Here is a 20,308-nt window from a genome sequence, read left to right on the forward strand (position 1 = left end):
CTCAACAACGTGAATGGGCTGCAGAGAGGGTGTCCGCAGTCGGAAGGCTGACAGTCACTGACTCCTGAAGCCCCCCTTGATTTTAACCTTTCCCTAATGGGATCGGTTCTGGAACCAGAGCCCCTTTCTGGCACTGGTTTCCTGGCACTGACCCCCCGAGGTGTGGGAAGGCGCCTGGATTTTGTAAGCAGGTGCGCACTTCCTGCAGAGAACGTGCAGGTGGGTCCCTGCGTGGCAGCTGGCGGACCCTCCCTGTGCTGTGTCCCCCAGTCCAGGGCTGGGAGGGCCTCACTTCCCACCTCCTGGAGGACCTGAGCAGAGAAGGCCGCGATTATGATGAGGGTTGAAGAGTGCCCAGCAAAAGCTTCGCCATTCGACTGGCCAACTACCAGCACCAAGACAGGCCAGTAAAAAACATCCATGCGAAGTAGTCCTCTTTATTATAAGCATTTAGCTTACTGGAATAAATAGGAGCATATCCACTGGCAAAGTAAAGCATTTTTACAAAACCCATTGGAAAGACATGGGTAGCTGGGGTGTAGATTTTCTATTTTCAATTAATTTTTTTATAAAAATGAGAACTAATTTTCAACGGCAAGATATCAGAGCAGAAGGAAGTCTTCTCCTAAGAAAAAACGCAATAGTTTACCATGATCGAATCTACCTGCTATCTGCATGACCCACGGCCCGGGCTCCATCGGAGCATCCCTGAAGCAGGGGCTGGAGCTCACAGCGGTACTAAAAGGAAGGGTCCCCAAGCATTTGTAAGGAGAGAAGCAGCGTGTCCAAGCCTGGCTTTCTCCACAGAGAAAGCAAACTTTGCTGCCACCCTCCTTCATCGGAGTGACTTGATGGTGGGCTAAGAGATGGAAAGCCATTTGGTGCCAGACACAGATGTCTTGCGTTCATTCATGACCCTGTCCCCTGGTGCTGCCATCTTTCTGTATAGTACATAAGGAAAGCCTGGCTGAAGGAGAAGCAGAGGAACTAACACTCCACCTCAGCTTCCTGAACCCAGCCTTTGCTCCAGCGACATCAGACGCACAGGCCACCAGGGGCAGGCCATGGGTTGCAGCTAACTGCCCAGGGACGAGGCACAGGGCAGCAGCTACAACCGCACGACGCTGTCCCCAAAGGCCATTTCCCTGTCATGCACGCTTACATTAAGGCTGCTAGTGTCAGAGTCCCCTGGCTACCCCCAGGCCGAACACAGTGTCTGAGTCAAAAGGGTGGGCTGCCAGGTAATCCTTGTACTCCCCGTCGAGCAGCTGGGCGGCGTTCCTGGCAAACCAGCAGTCTATCTGCTCCTCCCCATTGTAGATTTTCCTCTGTTTCCAGACCACCGGGACCCGGTGCCCCTTCAGCTGCAGGACGGTGTCGGAGCCCTCGGCTGCCTTGGGAAATGGAGAGCTAGTAGTGTTCCTGCTGAGCCCGGCAGGCTCCTCTGCGAGGCTGGCGTCCTGGTTCAGGAACTGACCTGAATGGACAAGAAAAGCATCAGGTCTAAGTCGAGGGCGGACCTCACCGTGTAGAAAAAAATCGAACTTGCGTTTAGGCCACTGGCAAGCAGCAAATGCATGCACGGCGCCCAGAGGGAGGGCAAGTCGAGGGGCCGGAGAATGACTCCTGGTTGGACTCTGCCGGAAAGCACGCGCACCGCTCCAGCTAAGCGAGAGAACACGTGTTTGGGGGCGTGTGGGCGGAGGGATCTGAGGTTTTATAGGCACAGCCTCTCTGCAAGCTGCCCGCCTGCTAACACTGGAAAGTGGCCTAACCAGCAAACAGAGAACACCAGAATCTCTTACTGAGCTGGAGGGCAAGCAGGGGGGCAGGGAAATAAGGAAGGGCCAGGCCTTCCCTCCTCCCTCCCTGGTCCTAGCACCGTCCATCCTAACTCGGTGGATTGGACTGGGCGGAGGGCGCGGAAAGCAGTCAGTCCAGTTGGTCCCTGAGACACATCATCAGAATTCTCCAGGTCAGGCGAGGACATCGCGGAGGCTCAGGAGACTGGTCTGCATTGTCGGAGGGAGCTCACGCTTGGCAGTCAGGCACCACAGAAGCGCGCCCAGCTCAAGTGCCAGGAATCCTGCTTTCTAAACCGAGCCTTGGCAGCTCCTTTCTCGTGGGCAAGGAGCCCGATGAAACCGCACGTCAAAGAAAGCCAGCCGGAGGGGATGGCCTCACCCAACGGGGCGACTCCTGTGGGAGAGACGCCCACGGCACAGCAGCGTGTGGCTGTGGACCGTGGGCTGTGGGCTGTGGGCTGCCCCTTCTGTGTATTTTCTTGCTGAGAGTAGGGAGCCAGAGGATTACTCCCACTTTCTTGGCTCCCTTTCCCAGGAGGCCAGTGAGAATTAGTTTAAGCCCAATCCTATTCCAGAAAGTCACGAGGAGGCAAGAAATACAACTTCTGTGATATGTATAAAGATCACCCTCCCACTAAACTTCTCCGTCAGGCTAAAGCTCCCGGCAGGAAAGCTTCCCTGGGGAGGGGAGTGCTCCCCTCCGACCCCACGGCAGGACCAGCTGCTCACCTAACAGTCCGTGGCAGTTGCCGGAAAGGCCTTTGCTGTTGGAGATGTAGAAGCCCAGGTGGTCTCGCTGGTAGGGGGCTGGCTTTTTGTAGAGGTGAATGAGGATGACGAAGGCAGTGGTGCCCTGGATGGTGACGGTGACGTTGGCATTGGCAGACACTGACACCTCCAGCCCCCGACTCCCCACTACCATGCTCTGGTTGCAGGGGAGGACCAGCCTGTCCCCACCATCCAAGATGACTCTGTGCGGGGTGATCTCCAGGTACGACCTCTCGGGCTTGTTGACGAGGATGGTGATGACGCGGAAGTAAGTGCGCTGTTTCTTGTGGCCATTGGGGGGAGCGGGGGCCCCGATTAATGCTCCATTCACGGTCACACCTCAAAGGCAGAGGGGAGGAGAGCATTGGTTAGAAAAACTATCCCCACTTTCATGCCAAAGGCCTCTGATCAGAATGTTCTTCCTCCTCTGGCCTTATCTTTGTATCCCTCACACCATGAACTCTGACTTGCGAGCAGAGGCCACTCAACGCCTGCTGCCCCCGTGCAGAAAGGAGTGACTGTATGACGTTTCAAGGGAATGTCCTCCCCAAGTTTGGCCAGGATCTCGTGGGAGGGAGAGGATGATACAGGTTTGGGTCAAGAGATCATACAAAGGATCTACATGTTTGTGTTCATTCTAGTGTGTCTTTCATTCTGGTTGTAGGGACCACGAGACATATTTGTTATCTCCCAGTTGCCACTGATCTAATTTGGAGACTCTGTGATGTCACTGAGCAGTGTGGCATAGTGCAGAGGTCGGAATTAGACTTAGTTCAAAAGCTCAAGTTTTTCTACCTTCTAGGTGTACACCTTTGGACAAGTCACTTTAAAACACTGAGCCTCAATGTCCTCATCTGTAAAATGGGTTATGAAACCCGACCAGACTGTGGTGAGGATCACAGCAGGTAGTGTACATGTAAACAGACTCCTTTCTTTTTCCTTCACCTTCATAAACGCTACTGCACCTTCCCTAGATTTGAGGGTGGCCTTGAGCCAGACCCCTGGCAGTCCGTGCTATCCCAAGGGATGGCAATTCTATTTGGGACTGAATTAGGTAATGCACATTATGTATATTTTGCTCTCAGGCAACAAGGCAATTTGCATTACTAAAAGATTGTTATATTATTAACTCCGTTTGCTCTACTTCGGGGATAATCTTTCCCTACATCTTGACTAGCAAGTCCTTAGATGACATTCCAGGAGAAAACTGCTTTCTCTGGGGCGAGGGGTTGGGGAAAGGAAAATCCTCAGCACGGAGATCAGGTACTTCTGCCTCAAGGCTCCAAGCATCTTCCCGAGCTCCCCCACATGAAGGGCACACTGAACACAGGGAAGAAGAAACAGCCCTGGGGTGGGGGAGCACCTCCACGGAGGGGCACAGTTAGGCCCCTACCTCACTCCTGAGTCCTTTGAGTTACAAATAAGCTGAGATCTTGCCCTGAGGCTAGGAAGACCTGCAAGGGAGCAAGGTGGGTAAGGAGCTAACAGTGAAACACTGCATAGTTACATCATCCGTGTCATTCTGCTGTTGGGACCCTCTGCCACCTAGCCTCCCAAGAAACCATTTCCTCAGAACTGAGAAATGCCAGATTGTCCACTGCAAAGCTTGTCCTCAAAAGCTGGGTTGTGTGGCTGTCCACATGGCCATCCCTGAGGCACTGTTACCTGCCTGCAAGAAGAAAGCTGTTCTTAAAAATTAATCCTCACTCGAGGACAAGCTTATTGATTTGAGAAAGAGAGCAAGAGAGAGAGAAACATCCACATGAGAGAGAAACATTGATTGGTTGCCCCCCATATGCACCCCAACCAGGATTAAACTCTCAACCTAGGTTTGTGCCCGGACCAGGAATCAAATCTGCATCCTCTCTCTGGGTGTATGGAGTCACACTCCAACCAACTGAGCCACGGGGCCAGGGCTGAGAGAAGCTTTTCATATACTAGTCTCCTTTATGTGTCCCTCTACAGAACAAGGGGATCAGAGCCCTTCTCACATCCGTGTTCTCTGCACAGAAAGTCGAGTAATTGCCCTGGCCGGTTTGGCTCAGCAGTTGGAGTGTCAGCCTGCGGACCAGAGAGTCCTGGGTTCGGTTTCAACTAGGGGCACGTACCGCCTCCCCCCCCATAAAAAAAGAAAGTTGAGTAATTAACGTCGGGCTTAACATCTCAAATTATCCAAATCTCATTGAGGAAGTTAGACACATGAATTTAGAATGTCCCACCACCATAGCTTTTGAATGGAAAGACATATAACAATAATATATCATGGATTCGTACAGCACTTGTGTGTTTACAAAACAACTTCCCATCCATTACTTAATTAGACCTCTCTAACAGACAGGTGAGCCCGGCACAGTGACTGTCACTATCTCTGTTTTACAGGGGAGACAACAGGAGCTCCCTAGTTGAGTACCCCAGGCCACACAAAGAGTTAAGTCAGAGAGCAGGGTTCCAGTGCACATCTTCCTGCCTCCAAGCCCAGCACACAGTCTAATTCCTTTCATTAATCATCAACGACCCTCACTGAGCATCTCAGACATGCCCCTTATATACCTGGGTATCGGTCGTAGGAACAGAGCAGGGCGATGCATGCTCTGCTCTTGCCCAGAGGCCGCAGCAGAGGGCAGAACTTACCGGAGCCCGCGTGATCAGAGACCAGCCTTAGGATGTCCCCAGGCTGCCCATCAATGTTGAAGCAGACCGTGAGCTTGCTCAAGGGGAAATCCACAACAAAATGGGGGTCTCCATCCGCTGCCAGAGCAGGAAAACACAGGGGAGAACAGAAAGAAAAGACATTTGTTGAGCACCCTCCATGTGTAAGTACGCTTTTATGTTTTCTTGTGTATTATTTTTTTGACCCTGTCAATGATCCTGAATGTCCAAAGGAGGAAGATGGCTGGGAGGTGAAGCCCACCAAAGTTACCCAGTTAGGACAGGGTAAAGTAAATAGTCGAGCTCAGGCCCCCTAAATTCAAATATAGTGCTCCCTTTCCCCACACCTGGGCCAAACACAGACAACTAAGCTTTGAGAGGTAAGCGGGAAACAGAGAAAAGAGAGTTATTGCCCTATACCCCCACTACTACGGAGCCCACTTTCTTCAATTTCCCCCACAATGCCAATCACGCTCTTTCTCCTTCGACTACTGAAGTGAAGAGATGTGGGTGGGAAGCCTTGCTCTCCTACGACCAGAGCGCATGGCACTGGGGACAGTCACAGCTCCAGGTGTGCACAGGCCTCGCGCGGCGGTAGTGAGGACCAAGCCCCACGGAAGGACACCGAGTCAACAGGAACACAGCTGTGTGACAGTTCTCTGAGAGTTTCTTGGGCTCACACGACATCATTTCTCTTCAAATCATCCAAATCTCTTTACGAGCAAAGGTGTTCCTCGTTCAAAAACTAGAGGATTGGCCTGGAAGTCACTGCTCCACGCAGCGTCCAAGAGGAAGGTGTCCTTGCGCTCCGTCAGCACTGCGTGGTCAGAGGAGCTGCACTCTCTCCACGGAGACTGTGCGTCTCCTGTCTCCCCAGCTCCTCTCGAGGATGTCCTTGGCGTCATAACGTGCACGTCCGGCATGTCAGCAGCAAGACGTACAAAGAAATGTGTACATTTTAGGAATCCAAACCAGCCCTTGCTGTTATTCCACCTCGATTTTTATTATAATTCCAGAAAGTTGGCCAGAGGAAAGTTTATGCTATTTTTACCTGTTCTTCCCTCTAAACACAGGATTAAAAAAAATAATGAAATAATTTCTGTAGAACCTGCATGTTGCAGATGTTTGTAACACCAGAAGCGGGAAGCAGTACACCTCAGATTTCAAAACAAACATCTTTTGAACTTCATAATGATGGGACCGTGAGTCTGCTCCCCATCCTTCGATCGGGCTGTGGCAAGGCTCCTCGAGACTGTCATCCACGGCATTTATATAAAGGCTCAGTGTTGAACCTGGTTCTCAGGACTGCCTTACACTGCTACCATGGGCTAAGAAATCGGGGTCCTGGTGTCATTTAACCGGTTCAGGGAATTCCTGGCTGTCCACTTTCTAAACATATAAATTCACAAATCACATAAGCTGCCTTCTTTACCTGATGTTTTGGAGACTTTAATTTTTGGGTTGTATGGTTTCTTTAGAGCAGATCCTATACAAGAAAAGAAAAAAGACAGTCACTATTATTCATTAAACAGGATGAAGTGAGGGGTACAAAGATGAGAGGGTTGAGATGAGTAAAATATAGCTCTCAGATACATTCGTGGCAATTAAAAACATCTGTTTTAGCCCAGTCGGTGTGGCTCAGTGGTTGAGCGTCCATCCATGCACCAAGAGGTCACCGGTTTGATTCCCGGTCAGGGCACATGCCCAGGTTGTGGGCCATGTGGGTGGCATGCAGGAGGTGGCCAATCAATGTTCTCTCTCATCGATGTTTCTATCTCTCTTTCCCTCTCCCTTCCTCTCTCTCTAAAATCAATAAAGAAAAAATATTTTATTTATTTATTTATTTTCTAGGGCCTCAATCAGAATAACTTGGGCCCCCAAGAAAAAATGTTTTTAAAAAACATCTGTTTTAAGGAAGGAGCTTGGCGTCACAACACACAAATGAAGGTGTAACATGTGGAGGTTTAATTATTTTATAAATCTGATAATATTCTTTTTGTCTGTGATTTCTGTGCAGATAATGGGGGAAACTATTCTATCGTGATTAAAGTATAGTTATGGGAAGAAGGAAAAAGTGCTCTTATTTAATGGGTTCGGAGTTTCAGATTTGCGAGATGAAAAAGTTCTGTTTCACAACATCGATATACTTAACATTACTGAACTGTACACTTACAAATCGGTAAGATGGTAAATTTTATGTTACACGTTTTTGTACCACCATTTTGAAAACCTAGAAAAATGCAAAAATATAGAAAAAATTTAGAATCCAGTGTCTATCACTATGTGTGTAAACACAATTCATAAAGCAGCAGGCAAAACAATTAAAGAATAACCTAAAAGTAAATTAATGTCTGCAAAAGAAATGACACTAATACCTTATTGCAACGTGTTTGTATTAACAAGACTGTGCTCCTCTTCACTGGTGTTTGCCCCTCCCAGAAATGGAAGATCAAAGCATCTCACTGTGTCTATGTGCCCGTTTTTCCCACACCAGCCCCTGGCCAGCAGGACACGGGCAGATCCTGGCAGACCGCAGAGGAGCAACTTTCCAATCAGGTTGGCGGCTGTGAGAAGCCTTGGGGAGTGGCAGCTACCACAGTCACTCACAAACACTAAAATTACCTTGAAAAACTCATCACAACTTAAAGAAAAGATTGTCTGGAGTCCTAACTGATGCTTCAGGAAATTCCTGTTCCAAACAACTGCTTTGAGCCATCCGTGGGTTATTTGTTCACATGGCTATTCCATCGCATCACACACCTTGCTCTTCATCAGAACTGAAATTGCACTGGTTTTGCCAAGACAAGCTCCACTCTCTCTAAGAAGGCAACACGTCACTTTTAACCTCTACATCAGGGTCCGAAGTTTTCAGTACATTTCTAGTTCTCCATTCCTCAAAGGAGAGAGTATCTAACATTTGTAGAACACTCCCGTGTGCCAAAGACTTTACACATGTTATCCTTGCAACAGCCCTTCAGGGGAGTTATTATCTACGTTTTATAGGTGAAGGAACAGAAGCTCAGAGAGGTTCAGAAACCTGCCCTGAGCCACACAGCTGCTCAGGATGGTTGGTAAGCTGAAAGTCAGCTCTGCCTGGACCCTAAACATATGCTCTCTTCACCATACCCGGTGCTTCTCAGGGTTTAGAGTGTGAGGAGTCAGTGAGACAGCATTTGTAGTTCCTGGGGTGACATCGGTTCCCCCTTCTGAGACAATGTGAACTTGACAGGAATTTAGTGAAAACATTACACACAAATAAAAGCCGTTTGCCACAAACAGATATTACTGAGAATAATCCTCAGCTTTGTTTGAATTGTTTTGCTTCTCCTCTTCCTGTTCTCATCACTACGAATTCCCCGTCAAGACGGCACCGAGAACGACAATGATGGTTACTGTTTATATTCCAAGTGGCACGTACATCACGGGTGAATTCTCTCCCGAACCCAGAAGCTATCCTCACCTGTGTTCTCAGGAAAACGCAACCCGGCATACACACAAAATGACCCGACTCCGAAGGATTTCACAATGTGGAAAGGCGCCTGAAGATGAACAGTGTCTGCTCGAGCACCTCGGAGCCTGGCGAACGGGAGGCCTCAGGACGGGTGACCGTCTGGCAGACCGACTTCACCAGGCGACCTTCCTGAGACAACCGCCACCTCCTCTAATTTCTCTACAGGGACCCACAGTTTGTAACAAAACCAACACAACAACTGAACACACACCCTGGAAACTAGATGCTGCATGTGGGGTGACTGCTTATAAGAACTGCAATAGCACCGGATGGAACAGAGCACCCCGGAGGTGGCGCTGGCCTGGCGGGGAGGGACTCGGTAGGCGCCCGGATGTGGCCATCCCCGGAGTCCGTTACCTGGCTGTGCGCTGGACCCTTGCAGGCTCTGCATCACTGTCCCGGGCCCCGTGGCAGCAGACACGCCGTGGCTGTCCTCCAGCTTGCTCATCTGCAGCGAGGACTCCTTCAGCTTCAAGGAGGTGAACGGGGTGAGGAAGCGAGAGCTCACGGCCAGGGTCTGGGCCTTCTGCCTCAGTCGCTCCTTCTCCTGCTCGTCGTCGCTCTGCAGCCAGGAACTCAGCAGCTCCTTCACCGTCAGGTAGCTCCAGAGACGCTCCAGGTGGTTGGGGTCCTCCTCGCTATCACCCTTGGGCCTGGCACTTCCGGTGACGTCATTCCCCGCCTTCTGGGGCCCCAGGGGGACATCAGTCTTCAGTATGACAAATTTCTTACTGTTGCTGGCTGTGACTTGCACGTGTAAGCGATCCATCTTCTTGTCCACCAGCTTCCCGGCGATGATGATCTCGGAGCCATTGAAGTAGTTGGGGAAGAGGGTTCTGGTAGCCTGCTCCACGAGGCTGGGTGGGTAATCGATGCGGATGTCCGAGAGCAGAGGGGTCCTGATCTCATCATAGAACCTGGAGCAGAAGAAGAGAGAACGAGAGTCAGGACCCAGCCCTGACCGCAGGCAGACAGCTCCTAAAGGAAACTGCGGGCTGTCGGGGGGCAGACCCGTTCTTAGGAACAATCAAGTCCAACATTCTACCAGCAGAACATTTCTGATAGGAGGTTGTGCAGCAGTAGCTTCAATACCACTGGTGACAGGGAACTCGCTGACTCACAAGGCTCCCTTCTCTCTTTCAACTGCTCTGAGGAGGAGGAGGAAATTCCTTGTAGTAGCAATCTTCTCCCTGCATGTTTCCACCCACTGGTCTCACTGTTGCTTCTGGGACAGCACAGCATGAATGAGCCTAAACTGTCTTCAACATGACAGCCCTTTAGGTGCTGACAAACACTGCAGGAGTCATGCAGGCTAATCAATGCCCCGTTTCATGAACTATTCTTCAGGTGATACAATCTCACGGTTCCCTGACCACTCTGGGTAACTTTCCTTGGTACACACAGGAAAGGGCCTCTTAAAACATTTTTCTTAGAGCCAATCACATTACACTTGAGAAATCCGACCTTGACTGTGCCCCATGCTTTTGCATAATGCAGCGTTTGCTTATATTAGCTTTGCTTCTAGTTGTGTCACAACGGTTGCTACTTTCTGCGTAAAGAGAATTAAAATCCCTTTCCAAAGATCAAGAGAGCACAGGCTGAGGAGTTAGACTTCCATCTCAGCTACTTACTTGCTGTATGTCTTGGAACACATAACTTGACCTCTCTGAACTTCAGTTTCTTCCTCTATAAAATTGGAATGTGAACAGTAACTACTAATGGTCTCCCCAGACCCAGTCTCCCCTTCTTTCATAATAATTTAGTTTTAACTTGGTTGATGCCCATTCAGCTACAAACTACATTTCTTAGCCTCTATTGTGGCCAAATATGGCCATGTCCTCCCCAATGGAATATGAGTAGAAGTGATATGCACACCTTCTGCAACACTTGCTTAAAATAAATGGCTTGCTCTGGCTTCCTTTTCCTTCCCTACTTTTAGTGCTGGAATACAGAAGTGATTGTGACCTCATTCAACCTTGCAGTAAGGATAGCACTTAAGGGTGCAGAGTGGTAAAATAGAAGGAACCTGAGTCTCTGAATGACCTCATGGAGCAGAAATGAGCCTGCCCAGACTGTTACAGAAGAGAGTCCTCTGCACGGCAGCTTAGCTTCACCCTAATATACCCACTCCTAGGATTTCTGGGAGGATCACATGAGATAATGTAGAAATGCCTGTCATATTTTAAGTTCTCATTAAATGGTGAGAATATTTGTAGCAATATGACATTGCAGTTGATTGTTTCAATATACTTGCTTTTGCTAATGAACACATTATTAAATTAATGCATTAGAATCTCCCTCTTTGAATGTAGTTTTGAATGATTTTGAAAACGCAAGAAGCTAATCTGTGTGGGTTTTTTTAATCCTTGACAAAGATGCTGGGGAAACAATGGTGGCGAGCTCTATCCCAAGGACCTAATCTTTATTGTCCATCGCAGAGACCACCAAGTAGATTTTTCATGAATGAGTGTTCTTTGATGATGGCTATTAAACACCTGTAAGTGTACCTAAAGCTCACTTTTCCTTTAAAGTATCTACTACATATGCCACAAAGTGGATTAAAGCAAGAATGCTGAACTGGGAGTCAGCACATCATTGAATCAACAGCAAAACTATGCCCCATGTTTGACAACATATCAAAGGAAAGGCATTGAACTGAACTGGAAGACCTCAGTTCTATTTCTTCTCTACCTCGTGTGTGTGTGTGTGTGTGTGTGTGTGTGTGTGTATGTATTTGTGACTAGTGTCAATTGGTCATTTTGCTTCCAAATAAAAATATGATCATTTTAATTACTACTCAATGTGGAGATAACACTACTTCTCCTAGCTACTGCCCATGGTGGAATCAGAATAAATATACCAGAAAGTGTTTTGAAATGTCAAGAAGACAATTATAACGAGAAAAGCTAATTGACCACCTAACACGTGATAGCCATTCTGCAATACTTTACACAGGTTTTCTCATTCAATTCTGTCAAGTGACCATAATCCTCACTCTATAATGAAGGAACTTAAAATCTTGCCTAAAGTCACAAAGCAGGACCAGAATTTGCAGCCAGACCTGCCTAATGGATTTCAAACCCCATGATGACACCTCCCAGTGTGATGAGTTAAGGTCATTTCCAGTAGACTCGAGGTTAAGGTGCAGCAAACTATCCACATTTCTGAGTCTCTCTTAAAACCCAACTCTCAACCCCCTCCTGAGAACCTCTCATCATTGTCCCAAGAAGACAAACGGACCCAATGAGCTGTGAGCCTGCGTCCTCCTCCTCGTGAACGCGCCGTGTGAGGCCACAGTTCTCCAGGGACAGCTTCTCCAGCAGTTTGAAGTCCACGTCGTTCCCGATGCCGATGGTGAAGATGCAGACTTGGCCTCGGGCAGCCTCCTTAGTGTTGTTGAGAATCTTGAGGGTGTGGGTCTCCCCAACGGTCGGCTTCCCATCGGTCAGGAAGATGATGAGGGACACGCTGCGGTCTTCAATGTCATTGTGGGCCACGTAGTTGTTGAGCAGCTGGATGCCCCTCTGCAGGGCCCCGTTGATGTCCGTGCCTGTGGGACACCAAAACGGGACAGCTCAACCTTGTGCTCGCCTCAGTGCCCTGGCTGCACATTCACCGCTGTGGTTCACTTGCAACCACTCAAGAATTAGCAGGAGTGACATGTGGGGAAAGGGGAGAAGCCCCCCCTCCTCCCGTCAGGCATATGGGCTGATTCTAGGTTACACGGCCTGTCTAGAAACTGGGCAAGTATTTACTAAGTACTTTAAATATTCTAACTCATTTTATCCTAATAACAGCTCCATTATTATTCCCATTTTACAGATGAGGACACTGAAGCCTAGAGAGATTAAACGACTTGTGGATGGTGGAGTTGGATTTGAATCCTCACAATCGGGCTGCAGAATATACCATGTTCCCAACCCTGGTGTGACACGTCTTTGAGGAGCAGATTAATTTTCTGTCCATCTGCAGAGGCCGGGGCAATGAAGTGCCGAGAAAAAATAAAGGGACCCATAAGGTTCTAAGGTTTAGATTCTAAAAGAACATAATACAAATCAGCTGTCTGCTAAAGCTTTATCCCCACCTCCAATAACATTCTAACCGTAAGCAACACCATTAAAATAAGTTCAATTAGCAAATATTTGCTGAGCACACACCACATGTCAGGGGCCAGGAGATACAGAAAGATGAAGAAGAGTTTCTCCCCTCGAGGACTACCCAGTCTTGAGTTCCTGCCATAGATCAATGTTATAATATTAAATCTAATCTGTTATTTCTCCTGTCGACTAGGACTGAACTTTGACTTAAAAATGGGCTTTCCTCCCAGTCTCCATAGCAGTGAGGTTTCGGAACTCTTTCCTAGTCGACAGGAGAAAGTTCAGTCCAAGCAAGATAAAGTTCCAAGTAAAATTCATGTGGGAAATCAGAGCTTTGTCTTGGAGAGGAATTGATGAATGTAAGAAAGATGAGACATCTCAGATGGAAGGAGACTGAACTTTATGTTTCCAGTTGACACCCAAAGCAGAACCACCGAGACAACAAGAGATGGTGTCTCCGTACATGGACTTTAAGAAAGGGGGGGGAGGGGAGGGTTGGGATCAGTTCCAACAAACCCTCCAATACTAAGCACCTGTCATGTGTCCACTGCACTAGTGACAAAGTTGACAGCAAGAGTAAGACCCAGGCCCCTAGAAGAAGGAACTTACTAATCTAGCGCAGCTGGGTAACATTAGCGTACTGTTCTGTTAGTCTAGTTTTCTTAGAATTCTTTATGACCTTTCCCTCCTCTGCACACTCACCTGGGCACCATACCCAAGCCAAGTGTGCGGGGACTCGGAGTCCGACGCGCTTTCCACCCGCGGTGTCGCCAGCCCCCTGGGGCCCTGCTCTGCTCAGGTTTCAGCCCTGCCGAAGGACTGGGGGCGCAGCTGGGCACTTCCCCCTGCTGCTTCCTAAGGTGCCCAGATTCAAGCACACAGAACACTGACTCATCTGTTTGGCTTTAATTCCACACCCTAAAACAATCTACAGAAACGGCTTCCTTGCTCGGGATCCGTGCGATAAACCAGGAGAGGCTCCAAACCCTATCGGGTATTTCCCCCCATAACTTACTTGACCATCTCAGTTCGGGGCCTGGAAGAGGAGAATTCACAGGATCGGTGTCCAGGGAAACATAAGCTTCTGGGAAAGCTCTTAGCTGTTATCTCCTTTCCTGTGATAGCTTCGGCATTCAAATCCTCATCTCTTGGCAGAAAATTTAGCTACTCACTTATTATCCCGTCAGAGCTAACGTGAAAAGGAGGACTCATATTTACCTCCAGTGGGCGACATGTGGTGAATGTAGACTTTGCCGTCTCTGATATTGTTGGGAGTCACTGACACCAAATGGTCCTTCCACACTTTGATCCGGTTGGAAAATCCAATGATATTGAAGTGATCCTGGGGTCGGAGGTCATGGAGGATTGTGAAGAGGGCATCCTTGGTCTAGGCAACAAAACAAAACAAAACCAGTCACACCAACCACATTAGTCCACATGTCCCCTGGCTTAGAAACTGCTCACCGGGAACACTTTCATGGTTAAAATTAAGTGCCTACTATATAAACAGCACTTGGATAGACGTCCAAGTAATGATCCAAGTAATGATCGTTTGCTCTTTTTTCCTTACTATATTGTAAGCTCTTTGTAGGCAAGTTCCACTCATCTTTGTAAACTCCCAACATACAGGAGGTACTATAGAGATTTAGTGAATGAACGAACGAACGAATAAATGAATGAATGAGCCATTCATGAATTAGAAGATTGAAAGTACAAATAATAAATATCCTAGGCATTTAAAAAAGTAAACAGAACTGGGCTGGAGTGACCTTAGAAGACTTCACAGAGAAGCAAGGTTTGAGTCTGAGGCTTAAAGGACTGGACAACTTGAGAGACAGGGAGGACAGTCTGAAAAGAAGCCAAGACGACCAGCGGGGTGGCTTCCGCAAAGCCCAGAGGGGACGCGAGAGAGTCTGGAGGTGCTGAGTGGATACGTGGCATAGGGAAAAGACATGGCTGTGGAAGGAAGAAAAAGACCATATGAAACTGAACACAGAAAAAATCTGGGAGCCTGGACAAGAGTTTCTGAAATAACCGACCATGTACTGAAAGAAAGCAATCTTCTCTAAACAGCATTGTTAGACATTTAGAGAGATTCGTCATATGAAGTAAGGAGCACGCGTTACATAATGGCCTTAACAATGACATCTGGCAGCTTTTACAGTGATTGAGAGCACAGACTTCAGAGCAGGTGGTCTGGCTTTGACCCAGGACCCGTCCCCTACACTCTGTGTGGCCCTGGGGCCCTGGGTAGTAAGTTCTGTCACTATCTTGTTTTTCTTTTTTTTAATAGTTTTATTTATTTATTTTTTCTTTACTGATTTTAGAGAGAGAGGAAGGGAGAGGGAGAGACAGAAACATCCATGAGAGAGAACATCGACTCGCTGTCTCCTGCATGCCCCCCACTGGGGATCGGGCCCACAACCTGGGCATGTGCCCTGACGGATTCGAACTGGCGACCTCTGGGTGCATGGGTCAACACTTGACCGCTGAGCCACACCGGCCGAGCGTTATCTTGCTTTTTGCACTGTGCCTAAGTTATCACACCTGTAAAAGTCAGACAGTAGCAGTTGTCATGAGGGTTAAGTAGGTTACTATGTGGAAGGTGTTCTCCACGGGGCCAGGCACACGGTGAGTCCTGCGTGTGTGTGTTCTTACTCGCCAGCGGCGGGAGGCCGCAGAGTCAAGGAGAAACAGCCGAGTCTGAAGTGCTGGCTGCAGAAGGAGGCGTGCTAAGGAACTCTACGGCCGCCCTGAGCTTTCCGTAGGCCTCTTCCCAGACTCCATGACTCGCAGCCTTTGCTTTACAACCAGCTTCAGACCGTACCGCTCCTCACACTGCACCTCTGCTTCTCCGTGTGAACCACCACGACTTCTTTCCCTCCTCACGCTCCCTCTTCCCGCCTCTGCCTTCCTCTTCATCCCTGTACCCAACTGCTCACTCCAGCGTCCCAGTGTCCAACCCTTGGGTTTCATAGAAACCCCAAAATCCACTCTAGAACACTAACCCGGGTGTATTTATTTTTAAATCTGTATATTGCATTCTTTTAGTAAACTTGTAGTTTCTAGCCTAAGCAAACAGACGCTAGCTTAACATTCTCCTTGTGGCCCCTTCCTGAATGAATACCTGTGCCTCAGTTTCCCCCATATCTTCATTCCCAGGCTGAGAAAGCAGTGGAGTGAAATAATATCATTAGAAGCATAATGATGATGACCACGGCAGCTAACACTTCTGGGAGCCTTCTACTCCCCTTTTCCTAGGTTGAAGTGATGGGCCCTTTAATCCTCACAACCCACCCGATGTAAAGTGACTATTAATATTCCCATTTTACAGGGGAAGCGACTGAGGAATGAAAGGGTTAAGCACCGCGTCGCAGGGAGCCTGGATGAACACCCAGGAAGTCAGACTCCAGGGCCAACCCTCACACCAGCAGCAGTGAAATCTCAGCCCCAAGGCGGCTGGCGCTGAGTGTGCGCTGAGTTACAGCCTTCATAACGTGCAGTTCATTTTGGGATTCCTTCCAGGTCCCTGCTTGTTGACGGGCTCTGTTTATTTCTTTGTTTCTTTCACTTGGTTTCTGGCAGCAATTAATGGATTCATTTCCTATAACATCCTTGCAGAAAGCATCCACCCGGGGATGAGAACAATGAACACATTTCATTAAATCCATCCTCTCGGCTACAGGGGGTTGTCCCACCCTCCCAACTGCCCCCAGTTCTTCCGTGAGAAAGAATGGCAATGGCGAGGCTTATTTTCACTCAGAGTCCGGGAATCCCCCTCCAGCCTCCGTTCGCTCCTCTGGTGCTGGGCCTTCCTCCTCCTGCCCCACCACACCAGGTTGTCCAGGGGGCAGGCTCACCGGCAGCTGAATTTCCTGTTCTCTCCCAACACTGACTCCCACCTTCAGGAAATGTGTCTACGGATCTAGTGGAAATAAGCAGAATCCACACCCAGAATTTGTCAGCCCTGTCTGGACGCCACTGAAAGTCCCTTTGAAGCTCTGCCCCTCTGGCTTCCCTGGCACTGCCCGGGATGCCCCCTCTCTGAACGGTCCTCCCTGCCCTTGCTGGCGCCTCCCTCTCGACCAGCCGGGATGCCCACATACTTCCCCGGGGCCAATAATTGGATGGCTGGCTTCCACGCTTATCTCCAGAGCTCACCACTCTCGTGAGATCCAGACCAGGCCGCCAACATGTGTCCCCGCGTGTCCACAGGCACTCAGATTCCACACGTTGAAGGTCCGAGGCTTCGTCTGCCTTTCTACCCAACCTTTCCTCCCTGCTGCGCCCAGCCACCCTCTGGTCCAGCCGGAAACCAGACGTCAGGGGGCGGCTCCTCCTGCCCTGTCTCAGCCTCCGTGCTCGGGGCGCCGGACCCGGCAGTCCACCTGCCTTTGTCAGCCTCTCCTCCCAAACACCCGCGACGGGGGCTGGGCGCGGACTGGCGCTGCCCACACTGACAACAGATCCTCTTTCTTCTTCTGCATTTTTTCTTAATATCAAAAAAAAGATTCATTTTTTTCTTTAAAGATCATAAGAAAAACACGTAAGACACAGAACTCCGCTCACCCAGAGACAGCCAGTATTGAAGTATTGTGCCTACCCATTTAGGGGCTTTGCTGTGTGTGCGCGTGTGTGCGTAATTTAAGTAATTTAAGTAAAATGGGCTCACACATGCTATACAGTTTGTATTTACTATTTCATATACCGTTTTTATGCCCATAGATAAATGTCTACATGTCATTTTTAGAGAAAGGAAGGGAGAGAGAGAAAAAATGTCAATCAGTTGCCTCCCTCACACATCCCGACCCGGGCACATGCCCTGACCTGGGATTGAACCGGTGACCCTTTGGTGTACAGGACAGCGCTCAACCAACTGAGCCCCACAGGCCAGGGCTACATATCATTTTAATGGCAGAATTATAGTCTACCATATGCACCCGCCATAATTAAATATTTCTGAATATCTAAGCAGTGCTTCTGTGAAAGTTAGTATTCACACACTTTGCGCCCACTGCTAGTTTCTCAGGGTAAATTCCCTGCACGGAATTGGTGACAAAGGGCTGTACTCGCTAAAGGAGTTGCCGGTCCTCACCCTGAGGCCAGTCACGCTTTCAACCCTTCCGGCAGTTAGTCCTAGGCTTGCACCTCGTTTCCGAGAAGAGTCCTTCTGGCCCCTCACCGCACCCCGCTGTTGTCTCAGCACAGCACCTGCTCTCTTCCTCCACAGCACTTCCAGAGAGCATGTAACTACATACTGTGCATTTACTTATGTATCCAGCTCAATCCTCTGCTTCCGAGGGGAGGGATTTATCCATTTGTCATTGTACTTTATTTATTTATTTATTTATTTATTTATTTATTTATTTATTTATTTTAATCCTCACCCAAAGATAGTTTTCCATGTAGCTTCAGACAGAGCAGGAGGGAGAGAGGGAGGAAGACAGAGAGAGAGAAACATCAATGTGAGAGACACATCAATTGGTTGCCTCCCGGGGATGAACTGCAACGGAGCTACATGCCCTTGGCCAGAATCAAACCTGGGGCTCCTTGGTCTGTGGGCTGAAGCTCTAACCACCGAGCAGGGCTTGTCACTGTACTTTAATACAGAGTGGCACCTGGATGCACAGCAGATGCCTGACACATGCTTCCTGAGTCTGTGGATGGTGAATACATTGTCTGTCTGTCCCTAGATAGGGTGCTCCTCAAGACAGATGTCCCCTTGCCTCCCCCACCCTCCCATCATGGTATTTCACACGCTGTAGGCTTCTGGTCGAGATCTGGTGAATGAGTGAATGAGAGAGGTTGAGTTCTATTCAGTGACTACAAGGGAGTAAGAGGTGCGGCCCCGTCCTCGAGAACCTAGGGCAGAGGATACTGAGAACGGCAAGGGCAGGAACCATGGAGCTGACAGGCAGACGGTGCTCAAGGAAAAACAAAGAAGTCTGGTAACTACAGTAAACAGATGTGGGTGGGGGGCCCTCGGTGTTGACGCTGATGGCAATAGCCAGGGAGCTGGCCACTCTGTCTCCTCCCCCTTCCTTCAAGTTAGAGCCAACATAGCCCGACGTGAGCAGCAGACAGGCTCGGCGTTCTTCCCAGCCGAAGGGTCTGGACCTCTGGAAAGGCTGAAGGTCCACAGCTGTGACAAGGCAACAGCAGGCAGTGGCCGTCCCTGAGACGACACCATTGGGAGCCCCGCTCTAGGCACTTGGGAATGTTCCCACTGCTCCCTGTTGGAGCTCAGAGCTGGCCAGGCCCCCTGGGCGCAGGCGCGGATGAGGGGAAACTCCTCAGAAGAGTGTTATTTGTTTAGCCCCTGGCATCCTTAAGGATCCTTAAATAGTGTGCTCAAGACCTCAAGAGGGGTCACCTTGGCTCCGTTGCTGATATTTTTCCCCATTGTGATGGATATTCTGCTTTCGGATTAGTTGTTCAAACCTCTCCACCCTCCTCCCTCAGCTCAGCAACGGCAGGTTCTTTATGACCTTGTAAGGCCGCAGCTGCAACTTCACCTCACACGAACCCAGGGAAGGCAGCCAGTTGCTTTTTTTCCAGTTGCATGAGGACCTTCTGGATGGCCTCCCACCCCTCGTCCCAAGGGGCCTGGGCAGAAGCTGCCACTGATGCTCGTAGCCACCACTGTCCATTAACCCTTCGCAGGCTCCCACCCTCTCCGAGGGGGCTGCCGGTCCTAGGAGCCGATTCTGCAGCGGGCTTGAAAGGCGAGCAGAAGGCGAGCATTCAGAGGGAAGAGCAAATGTGAGTGGGCTTACGCTGATATTTCTGCATGGTGATGTCTATGCCGAAGATGACCAGAAACCGAGTCAAACATTTTCCAAGAGTACTGTCCAGAGAACAGGGTGAGGACATTCCGGAAAGATCAGAGGACGCCCAGCAAGGCAGAAAATGTGTAATCCCAGCTGGTGTGAGGACTGAACTACACTGAAGGGGAAGGGCCCTCCCTGAGAGGTTGGACTACGTCCCTTAAGGTCTCCCCGCAAACCCAGGAGAGTAGCTGCAGACTCTGCAAGTGAAGTGACAAACTGAGTTGGCCACCCCACCTCACAGTGCGCTCTCCAACTAACCTGACCTGGAGGAAAGGATACCGGACACCCCAGCACACCACGTCCCTTGGACTTACTCCCCTATCCCCAAAGCTCCACCTAGTGGCCTTGCGCGTTGGGAACAAGTTGGCCTGCTGGAGACAGCAACCCCAAACTGAATCACTTGGAGTAATAGCACCCTGAAATTAACTCCCTAATAGGTGAACACAGGAGTCTGTGGAAATGTGTTCCTCAGAGATTTTTGAAAATAGGCAAAAAACAAGTATGATTACACATATTGTATAGAGTTCAATGGAGATTAATATAACTGGGGGTAAGGGTCTGATCAGTGAGAGAGCTGAGTATCTGACACCGAAAGGTTACATTCACTCTTCAGGACCCTAAGAATAGGTTCCAGGAAGTTACCCCCTC

At 49.2% G+C, this 20,308-nt stretch overlaps 1 protein-coding gene across 1 annotated transcript in view; it reads right to left on the reverse strand.

The window, feature by feature from the left end:
* Positions 1–476: 476 nt before the first annotated feature.
* ITIH5 (inter-alpha-trypsin inhibitor heavy chain 5) overlaps positions 477–20,308 on the reverse strand; it is a 76,444-nt gene continuing 56,612 nt past the window's right edge. The window contains exons 8-14 of the mRNA XM_036242121.1: positions 14,049–14,217; positions 11,974–12,283; positions 9,091–9,650; positions 6,655–6,708; positions 5,205–5,321; positions 2,535–2,912; positions 477–1,477 (exon numbers count right to left, since the gene is read on the reverse strand). Coding sequence (XP_036098014.1) covers positions 1,179–1,477; positions 2,535–2,912; positions 5,205–5,321; positions 6,655–6,708; positions 9,091–9,650; positions 11,974–12,283; positions 14,049–14,217 — 1,887 coding nt within the window. The 3' untranslated portion in view covers positions 477–1,178. The remainder of the gene's footprint in view (positions 1,478–2,534; positions 2,913–5,204; positions 5,322–6,654; positions 6,709–9,090; positions 9,651–11,973; positions 12,284–14,048; positions 14,218–20,308) is intronic.

The sequence above is a fragment of the Molossus molossus genome, unplaced genomic scaffold, assembly GCF_014108415.1.
Source record: "Molossus molossus isolate mMolMol1 unplaced genomic scaffold, mMolMol1.p scaffold_m16_p_1, whole genome shotgun sequence".
NCBI lineage: Eukaryota > Metazoa > Chordata > Mammalia > Chiroptera > Molossidae > Molossus > Molossus molossus.